Source organism: Nansenia antarctica (genome assembly GCF_963989245.1).
Source record: "Nansenia antarctica genome assembly, chromosome: 4".
NCBI classification, from domain to species: domain Eukaryota; kingdom Metazoa; phylum Chordata; class Actinopteri; order Argentiniformes; family Microstomatidae; genus Nansenia; species Nansenia antarctica.
In genome coordinates, this window is record NC_137689.1 from 25,348,750 (window position 1) to 25,359,288 (window position 10,539).

At 40.7% G+C, this 10,539-nt stretch overlaps 1 protein-coding gene across 1 annotated transcript; it reads right to left on the reverse strand.

Annotated features, from left to right (window-relative positions):
- Positions 1–4,900: 4,900 nt before the first annotated feature.
- On the reverse strand, positions 4,901–6,541 carry pex12 (peroxisomal biogenesis factor 12). The gene is made up of 3 exons (XM_080530436.1): positions 6,269–6,541; positions 5,469–6,013; positions 4,901–5,375 (listed from the first exon to the last, which is right to left on the reverse strand). Exons 1-3 carry the CDS (start codon positions 6,389–6,391, stop codon positions 4,982–4,984), a joined length of 1,062 nt encoding a protein of 353 aa, XP_080386562.1. The 5' UTR covers positions 6,392–6,541; the 3' UTR covers positions 4,901–4,981.
- Between the last annotated feature and the right edge of the window lie 3,998 nt (positions 6,542–10,539).

Below are 10,539 nucleotides of genomic sequence, written 5' to 3' on the forward strand. Positions count from 1 at the left end.
AACACACACGTCCTTTGCTTCAGAGCAGGGGGGTATTCCATCAACGTCGCTAAAGAAAAATCTAGATTTATTTTGAAGTCTTGCAAGATTGATGGAACCCCCAGGTCACATTGAATCTTTGTGTATACAATGAAAACATCTATCCTCTTAATGTACAAAACCCTTTGTGCACACTTCCTTTAAGTGCCAACACAACTGAGTACTTGGTGTATAAAAGTTGTTTCTTTGACCAAACTAAAGGTTTTGTAAGTCTGAGGTTTATGTGGAACTTAACAAGGATTGTGGATTCTGTCAATTTGTGTGAAATTACAGTGTGCCATTTATTTGGGCTATTTTTTAACTGTGGCATATTAGCCACAGATATGTGGCATGTTATTGTTGTGTTAAACTGCTTCAACTGCTTTCTGTGCACTTCTGTGTCTATTAAAATGTTCTGTGGGATAGATTTTCATGTTGTCTGAAATCTTGTTTAATTTATGTTAAATAAAGACATATCTTATTTTGTTGATATTTCCATGCCCTGCTATGTGTAACTTGTATCAATACATTTATGAATGAAGTATACGCTACAATGCCCTGCCCACCCTACATATAGTTGTTGGAGCTGGTATGTGAAAGTTATCATTTCTGTTCTAATATCCTTCCAGCTCGTGCTTAACAGTCTCATTTGGAAAACTTGTAAAAGATAATGTTACTAACAAGTTTGACATCATTTCCTCCATTTACTTAACCCTGAGATGTATTATCTCAAATGATAAACAGTTTGTTTCATTTCCTGTCTCTCTCTGTAATTGGTCCAATGGAAAATCCTTTACTATTAGCCTGTCTCAATAGGGCTGGATGATATCGGAATAAAAAAAGCCCCAACATTGGCAATTATATATATCTCCAGGGCTGCAGCAATAGAACATTCATCTTCAATAGAAAAGGAACTGGGGGGTATTCCATCAACATCACTAAAGGAAAATACAGGCTTATTTTGATAAGTCTCCTGAGACTTATACAAAATAAGGCTGGATGTTTTTATCAAACTCGTGGGATTTATCAAAATAAGCCTGGATTGTCCTTTAGCAACTTGATGGAATAATCCATCCTTTCCTAGTAACCTTTCCTTGACCTTGATAGCACAAGTCTGAGGGAGAAAAGGTTCTCCACGACAAGATGCTATCATCGTAGCCTTTGATTGTTAAATGAAACAACAGCTGTGTAAGCGTTGCCTTAATTTAACATAGCTTGGAAACCGTTAAACAAATGAGTGAACAGCCAATGGGGCAGATAGTTCACCCAAGCACACATGGGGAGTAATTATACAATCAAGTTTTAGTCTACTTGTTCTCTTCGGGTTCAGTTGTGTTCATGAGAAGGCTCTAAACCACAGATGAGAAGTTTATCAAGTCAGCATCTAAAATGATTTTAAGAAAACATTTTTTAATTAAAATGAAGTATTTTGCTAAGGCATCAGGAAGGCAAACACGGTATGTATTGTCTTATTAGTTCTTCCAGCATGTGTAGCACAGTTGGATATTAACTTTCCATGTCTTGAACAATGATCTAAAACCAAGCAATAATCATAGAGAAAGTGACCTGTTGTCATACAAAGACTCTGCCGAACGTCCAACTTGTAAACAGGATCCTAATGTTGCTGTGCTATGATGACGAAGATCTGCCTGACTTGGTAGTGATACTTCAGGGTGTCCCTGACCGAGGTGTGATCGAAGCTATCTTCTCTCTGAGCTGTTAAACCTGACCTGAGGGCCACAGACCACACCACCTCCATCCTGAGGTGGAATTGAGTAGATGAGATTCAAATAACTGAATCTGTTTTTCCTTCTATCGTTACAGGGAAATAGAAGGAGTTGATCAGAGGGACCTGTTTATGTATGGTTACTTTTCTTACCACGGTTATGGTATGCCTAGGGAGCGGCGGTAGCCTAGGGGCTAGAGAGGCTGGCTAGCAATCGTAAGGTCACTGGTTCGATCCCTGCCTCAGGAGGGGGCTGGATGTGCCCTTGAGCAAGGCACTTAACCCCTAATTGCTCCGGGCGCATTGACTATGGCTGACCCTGTGCCTAGAGCAAAAATGCCACATTCCAACAAGTGATGGACAAGTTGATTGCATGGCAAATAAAACATTATTATTATTATTTTATTATGCTGCTCTCCCAGGTTTGTCCTTTGTTTCTTTTCATAAGATAACCCTGTGATGGTGTGCATGGCCCATGCAGATACTGTAGCTGTTGATGCCAAGCAATGACGAGATGAGGGAATTTCCTGACATGGTATTGACACTCCAGGGTGTTTCTGACCAAGATGTGATATTGAAGTTGTATTCTTGTCTCTGAGCTGTTAAACATGACTGGCTTCTGAAAGCATCACCCATCTGTTAGTTCAAGGTATGTACCTAAACCAACAACCACTTGTCTATACAGAATAGTACATAGATCCAACACTCTGGTCTTATGTTCCCTCCCATTGCCTCTCCACTACGGATATCTGAACTTCAACTAATACTCATCAGTGAACTTTTAACCTTTTTCTTGCAGTAAACTAGTTGGTGGGAGGACATTTGGGGATAAATGGATCCATCTCTGCAGTCTTCTTACGGTGGATATGTCAACTGGATTTCTCCGCCCTGAGGTGCAGAGGAAATGGCATTCTGCTATTTTTACAGCGGACCTGACTTCAGCAAGACTTTCTAGCTGATGTAGTCTTAATGGGTGGGAGGGAGGGTGGCAGTCAACCAACCCCCCCATATCATATTTGCTGTCCTCTGTAGCCATGGACCACGTTCCACTAAATTAGCATTTGGGTTCATGACCTGTTGCTAAATATAATCTATTGCAGATAACGTTTAATGAAAAGTGGCTGTTTGGACCTTTCAAGATGAGATCATAGTAAATATAGCTTCAGTGGATTTTGGCTGATCCGTCTCTCATTGAGCAATTGTTTGATGTCAACAGAACAAGCTGATGAGGTTAACACTAATGACTGTCCTATCTACTGAGCTACTTCCAATGCCTCATTTTGGGCTAACAAGTGGGACTATGTTTTCATCTTAATATAATTTGTTATCTTGTTAATTGTGAATAGTAGTATTGAACACTACCTCTAACATTTAGCTTTTTTTTTTTTTTCAGATGGCTTTGCTATTTACTGAATGAGTCCACAGGGACCTCAATAGCTTGAAGTGGTTTTCCAGCCGTCTGGCAAACTTATTTATTTACCATGGTAGCATCTCATCTCCAACTTCAAAGAATATATTGCTTTAGAAATGTATATAAAAATGGCCCAACTTCCTCCCCCCTTGTGTTTATAATACTTTATTTTGTCAGGTCTCATATCCTATGTTTTAATGTTACTGTTTTATTCTGGCCGAGTACTAGTTTTCTATTTGATTAAGTATTTGTTATTGTTGTAAGTCGCTTTGGACAAAGGTGACTGTCTGCTAAATGCCCTAAATGTTAATGTCATGAGGTTAAATGCCTATTGCACTCAAAATACACATTGCCTGAACTTTTGAAATTGTGTGTTGTGTTAACTGATGACATTGAAATAAAGTTTCCTCTGAAATCTGACTTCCATTGCACTCTAGCTCCATGGGCAACAGGTGTTCATGTGCCTCCAAATCTATAGCATGCTGGGGGTTTTCCTTATAAGGGCAATGCTATGCATTATGTCACTCTGGTTAAAGTGTGATTATATAGTAGAAAAGAAGAGAGCACACACCGCAGAAAATGTAAGCGAGGTGCTGGCAACGGAACAAAATCCAATTTAAAGAAGTAGAAGCCGCACAAGTTCAGATGCCACCATTTAAGACTTGACAAAGGCTACGGCTGAAACTGTTGTCCTAAGTATCCTGGTATTAAACCACATTTTGTTACATCTGGAACTTAAGTGTGTGGCTTCTACTTCTTTAAAGTGTGATTATAGTCTGAGGTCCAAAATCTGACTTCAAGTGCATTCTAGCTCCATGGGCAATGGTGGTCATGTGCCTCCAAATCTATAGCATGCTGGGGATTTTCCTCATAAGGGCAATGCTATGCATTACGTCACTCTGGTTAAAGTGTGATTATAGTCTGAGGTCCAGAACCTTTCCCTGTGTTTTAGTGGACACTTATCAGAGCACAACAAACTGCTGCCACAGTGTGGTAGACATAACCCACTACTGCAATGTGGGAGATTTGTTTTTATTATTAAAGGCTCATAAATCATGACTGCTCTCCTCAGGATGCTACTGCAAAAGAAACAAGGACAGGCTCTGAGGTGTCTGATTTAATTATTGGTCCCTCTACAAATATTATTAGAAGGCATCAGTGGTCTAGTGGATAGTGAGTTGGACTTGTGATCGGATGGATGTATTTTTATATTGTAGATAGTAATAGTTATTTGTCTGTATTATCTTGTAGATAGTACTAGTTTGTTTTGTCGGTCTTACATGTAACGATGAATTGAGAATCAAGGACCCCAATTGAAATAAGCCAGTGGCTTTCTTGGGTTTTTATCCTGTTAGTTGACCTTGTATGTAATATGTACTTTCATGTACCTACTTCTGCAAATCTTCTAATAAAGTTTTCAATCAATCAATCAAAGGTTGTGAGTTCAAATCCCGCCTGAAACCACACCACTACTAGTGTGCCCTTGAGTAAGGCACTTAGCCCTCAGTTACTCCAGGGGGAATGTCCCTGTAATTCGTAATTGTAAGTCGCTTTGGATAAAAGCGTCTGCTAAATGGCAAAATTATTAATTAAATTATTCTAGACTATTATGAATGGGGACAATAAAGGTTTTCAATTCAATATTAGTATAACATTATCGACAATTATACAGTATATGCAACAACCCAAAAATGACAATGTTAAGATAGAAAACCTCAATAAGCATTTCAGGTGATGTGAGTAGACTCATGATTTGTTAGTGCCTTCCAAAAATTATTTGGTAATAGTCAGTGGAGGATAGTAAAGTAGAACATAAGTCAGCCAGTTCAGTTCTCTGGTGAGTAAATTTTGATGAGGTGCTGAAGTTCAGTGGGATACCCTGTCATTGGACACCTCTGGTTGGCTTTAACGTAGACATAGATACATCTGTAACAGAACACGAAGCCGGAAGTCGACAGGACCGTGTCGTTGGTTCGGACCTTACGGCAGAGTGGACAGGTTTTGCCGTGTCTGGTGGTCTGTGCCAGTTGGTCCTGGAGGTGGAGGGGAGGGGGTGGTGTTGGGAGGGAGGTCAGGCTCTTAATGGTACTCTGATTCTCTGAGGAGTACCACCACTCCAGGAACTGCAGGAAGAACACCCCCAGGGAGAGGCTGGTGGAGAGAGACACAGCAACGCCCCCCACCACGGTCGATGACAGTCTGCGAAATTTCTCAGCAACACTGAAACACAACAAAGACAGATTGTTAGAGGCCATCCGACTGTGACACAATTACCTTTTTAAGTTCACTCAAATGTAACACCTTCATTCTTACCTTGACCCAATGACCATGGAGGGAGTGGTTGGTTTGAGGTCCATATTCCTGATGTCGTGAGGTGTGAGGTGAGCCAGGCGGACTTGGGCCAGCCACAGGAACGGCGAGTGAGTCCTGGCGCGGCCAAATACATACAGCAACTGCTGTAAGAAGACCCAGCTGTCCCACGCCATGCTGACGTAAGGGTAGGTAGCCAGGAAGGCCCTGTACATCTTCTGCAGGGGGGTCTGTGGCAGGCGGATGGAGAACTCGTCCTCATCCCTCTGCCTGGCCAGTACCTGTTCCAGTTTGCTGCGCAGGTAAGGCATAAGGGCTAGCAGGAGTAAGGAGCGCCAGTGCGATTTCCCGCATAGCCCTTGGTGCGCGGGGCGCTCGTGCCCAGTAGAGGACTTGGAGACACGCTTCAGGCCGTAAAAGTTCTCTGAGAACGACGCGCTAGTCCGCGATAGGAAATGGTGCTGCAGCAGTAAATCCAGTGACACGTAAATCTCATCAAATCTCTGCCAGAGGATTCCGTAGCGTGAAGGATTGGACTCCGCTAGAACCTGTGGGCAGAAATGTACAGGATAAGACGATTTCATCATCACCGGCACTATGTCTATGGCACAAAATAACACAATACATTCCAAATACATTCTACATTCTGCAGTTTGGACTTTCATAACGTAGTGTGTCAGCCTAGTAATATTATTATTCTAATTTACAAAACCTACTCAGTCCCCCCCACTAGCTCGTAAAGTAACTAGCCTAACTCGACTGCCACAAGGAGTGGTATGTGCAGATGTTTAACGTGATCCAACCTTCACAGCGTGGCGTAAAGCTGGTCTGACGGCCCCCATCAGGGAGTCTTGGGCCAGGACCTCGAATATGGACGGCCTGTCATCTCCAGCTGCAGTGGTTAAGTGTGCACCGCGTTCCGCCATGGGGCTGTCGTGGGTTGATGATACTATTACTTACTTAAAGTGTTGCTAACTAGCAAGTTAGTTTACCCTTAAAGCTGCAGAAATATAAACATGACTTATTTTCATAAATGTCTACTACATGTGAGAAACATTCCTTGATTCGAACGATTTACGCCGTTGATGTGGTTATTGTCCAAAAGAGAAAGTAAGAGGCTCCGAGTCCCCCTGTAAACAATGTCCGACTTTCTCCGGTCTGAATGAAGTCGTTTCCGGTGGTGTTGCACAGTTCAACGTCCCGCCACTTCACCTCATTTTGTTTTTCCGGGAGTGCTCCATCTTTCCACGGTTATCCCTCTGCGGCAATCAAGAGGCAAAACACAATTTTCCAATTCCACAAGAGCGACGAGCTTCGTCCACCCCACCGTCCCATATTGTTATTGTCATATTACATCAAAGCAAGTATGTATACCTTTTTTGTATCTTTCTTAATATTTGTTTTTTCTTGCCAGCTCGCATTGAATAGCACCGAGGCCTTTCTCACACCCCCCTAGCCTAGCCTGACAGTTCCCCTCCTCCACTGGCTGCTGTGGGGGTCACACCCAAGTTAAGAACGCCATGAGAATGCAATGATTTGTACATAGTTACAGCTATGTATACTGTTGTGCAACATGTGTTATATTCCCAGTAAGACGCAAGGTTTAGGATTCAGCAAATGAGCCAGATGCTACTCTTGCTAGCCTGTGAGCTAGCTGGCTAGTGAAAGTGATGCTGAAGATGATGTCGTGACATTCAAGTCACTGTTAGAGGAAGAGGGTCTGCCACCATATCACCATGGTGTCTGTGTGATGGGCCAGGTCATTGTGTTGTGTTGTTATCATATACCGATAATATAGTCATTGTGTTGTTATCATATAGATATAGTCATTGTGTTGTTATCATATAGATATAGTCATAGTGTTGTTATCATATAGATATAGTCATTGTGTTGTTATCATACAGATATAGTCATAGTGTTGTTATCATATAGATATAGTCATTGTGTTGTTATCATATTATAGATATAGTCATTGTGTTGTTATCATATAGATATAGTCATTGTGTTGTTATCATACAGATATAGTCATAGTGTTGTTATCATATAGATATAGTCATTGTGTTATTATCATATAGATATAGTCATTGTGTTGTTATCATACAGATATAGTCATTGTGTTGTTATCATATAGATATAGTCATTGTGTTGTTATCATATAGATATAGTCATTGTGTTGTTATCATATAGATATAGTCATTGTGTTGTTATCATATAGATATAGTCATTGTGTTGTTATCATACAGATATAGTCATTGTGTTGTTATCATATAGATATAGTCATTGTGTTGTTATCATATAGATATAGTCATACATAGGATGTTGGTTCCCGTGACGGCGGAGGCTCCCTTCTCTGGGATAATTGTGCGTCAATAACGACGTGTCAATTCACGCTGCTGTTGTTCATGTGTTCATGTGTTCATGTGTACATGTGGATGTGTTGTTCAGAGAGTTTATACTTCATAGTGGTTGTAGGCCTAATTACAATGTAAAATAATATGATTTTGTGTCCTTTTAGGCTGTAGAGATTGCCTTAATTGTTGATTATTTATTAAGTTATTAGTTTATACATTGTGGCCTTACTATTTTCTGTATGCTATTTGTGTTTTGCAGAACCTGTCTGCTAATTGTGTTTTGCGCGCACACACACACACACACACACACACACACACACACACACACACACACACACACACACACACACACACACACACACACATTATCAAACCACATTAGCCTACCTTTTGTGACAAACATGCATCAATAAATCCAAGTAAACCATACTCCATCTTGACTGATGCCACACTTTTACCAACCCTCCCCAACATATTAATTGATAGCTGATAGTTGTACAGTACTCCAAACAAACAAAATGACATCTTTCACACTAAATGGGTTGGATGATGTCGTATGTCTGTGCATAGTTCTCCTTCAGCAACACATCTTTAGTTGTCAGAATTAATATAATATAATAATATATATATATATATATAATATAATAATTTCCTTTGCAGTTAGGTATCATATGACTGTGATATACATATGGCGCTTTTCCACTACCGACCCGAACCGGGCCGCATTTGTATCCGAGCCGTGCCGTGCCGTGCCGTACTTTCAGAAACGCTTCTCCATTATACTGAGCGACCCGGGACTGTAGGAGGAGTTACGTGTCATAAGATTCCCCCCGCTATAAGAATTATGTCAAAATGCAGCACTATCGTGCACAGATCAGCCTTACAACATGTAACGTTAAGTGCCTGTTACTTGCCGCTTTCAGTTCTAGTAGACTAGTTTAGATCTCGCAACCAGGGAAATGCCGACATGAAATGCCGACACGATTCTATTTTTATTTCTCCTGACACTTTGAGCACTGTGCTTTTTTTGTTGGTGAACTACCGTAATAAGCCTAAAAAAGTTCAACTGTTCAAAAAGTGCAACTTCTCTGCTTTCAGAAACTGTTTGAATTTTTTAGATTGGGCATATAGTTCATGAATTACGATAGTTTGAAGGAACGCTGTAGAATCCGCTGTAGACAGCTCCGGTTTCGGAGCAAGACGCGAATCTATCGGCATTAGTCAAATACATGCTCACATCCAGTCATCCGCTCACTGCTCTCCATCAAAAATGGCACATCCATCAATAATATTACACAATAACAACTGCTCTGATTAGATTGCTTAGATTGTTTAATACATCAACGGGGGGAAAAGCGAGATGAACTCTGAGCGAGTATCATGCTTCCTCCATTGAACGGAAAGTCCTATCTATTCCATTCAAAGTGTTTTAGCCTTCCCCCTTTCCACTGGTAATAAGGAATTGGCAAGAATAGATCGATATAAACAGATCAACATAATGCAGCACTATCATGCACAGATCAGCCTTAAAACATGTAACGTTAGATATATAACGGTGCGATGTATTTCTACAGAAAAGCTGACTGACGCGGGGCTCATACAATCTCCGCGTTCTTTATAGATACGAGTGCTCCGGTGTCTTGCTGGTAGTCAAATATATTTATTTATATATACAGCATATGGATGTTACGTGCCTGTTACCTGCCGCTTTCAGTTCTAATAGTTTAGATCTCGCAACCAGGGAAACGCCGACATGTGTTAAAGGGAGCAAGACGCGAATCTACCGGCATTTGACTGCCGCTGGACTGAGGAACAGCATAGGCACAGGACATCGCCATAATAGCGATTTTTTTTGTTATGCTTGTTGTAAATAAAAGTTCTATGATGCATTGAAATTACATTAAACTAAGATAATATGATGGTTAATAACCATATCATAATTTTTCTAATCTTTATTAATACGTTATTACAGAAACAGTAAGTGACATTTTCCGAGAGCGAAATCTGTTGAATATACTGGGATCAATACTGGGATCTACAAACAGTCAAATACTAGGTGAACATGTGTGTAAGACACAAATAAACTTGGATTTCATGCATTTCAAGTGGCATATTTGTAATCGATGTGGTCATGTCTAAGAATGCATTTCACCATGTTAATGTTAATTATTGTTAATACATATTAATTCCCAGTATAGTGAAAATACCACCGCTCATCCGTGATCAGACTTAGCTGGGGTGCTGCAGCTGAAGAGTATCAAATAGAGTGCAAAAAAGCAGCATCTGCACACTCAAATATGTGCAAAAAACGATGTTTATTGCAAGCTTTCGGTCCCCAGGCTATCGGACAATGTAAACAAAAGCTGTATGACAAGTTTGTATGACGCAGTTTGACGAGGCTGAAAGCGCACAGGGTTGCCAGATGGGATTGACAATTTACAGCCTAAACTTTCTATAACCTTAAAATCAAGTAGCCCATTCGGCGGTAACCCACCCCATCTGGCAACCCTGGACGCAACTCTGCAACCCTGGACGCGAAATGCATTTTGGGAAATAGGACCCGAGGGGCTGCACGATTTGGGGGGAAAATCGAATTGCGATTATTTGGACAGATATCGCGATTGCGATTAATTTGCGATTATTATTTTTTTAAATAGCAAAAAAAAAAAAAGGGAGTTTTTGTAAAGTGTGGCCATATCTCCGGCTAGGAAGGTCGTATCAAC

Excerpts from the sequence above, each read along its gene's own strand:
- pex12 (XM_080530436.1), bottom strand. The coding sequence starts at position 6,391 with ATGGCGGAACGCGGTGCACACTTAACCACTGCAGCTGGAGATGACAGG. Across the intron at positions 6,014-6,268 it reads CTTTACGCCACGCTGTGAAG|GTTCTAGCGGAGTCCAATCC; the intron begins GTTGGATCACGT and ends TTCTGCCCACAG. Across the intron at positions 5,376-5,468 it reads TCCATGGTCATTGGGTCAAG|TGTTGCTGAGAAATTTCGCA; the intron begins GTAAGAATGAAG and ends GTTGTGTTTCAG.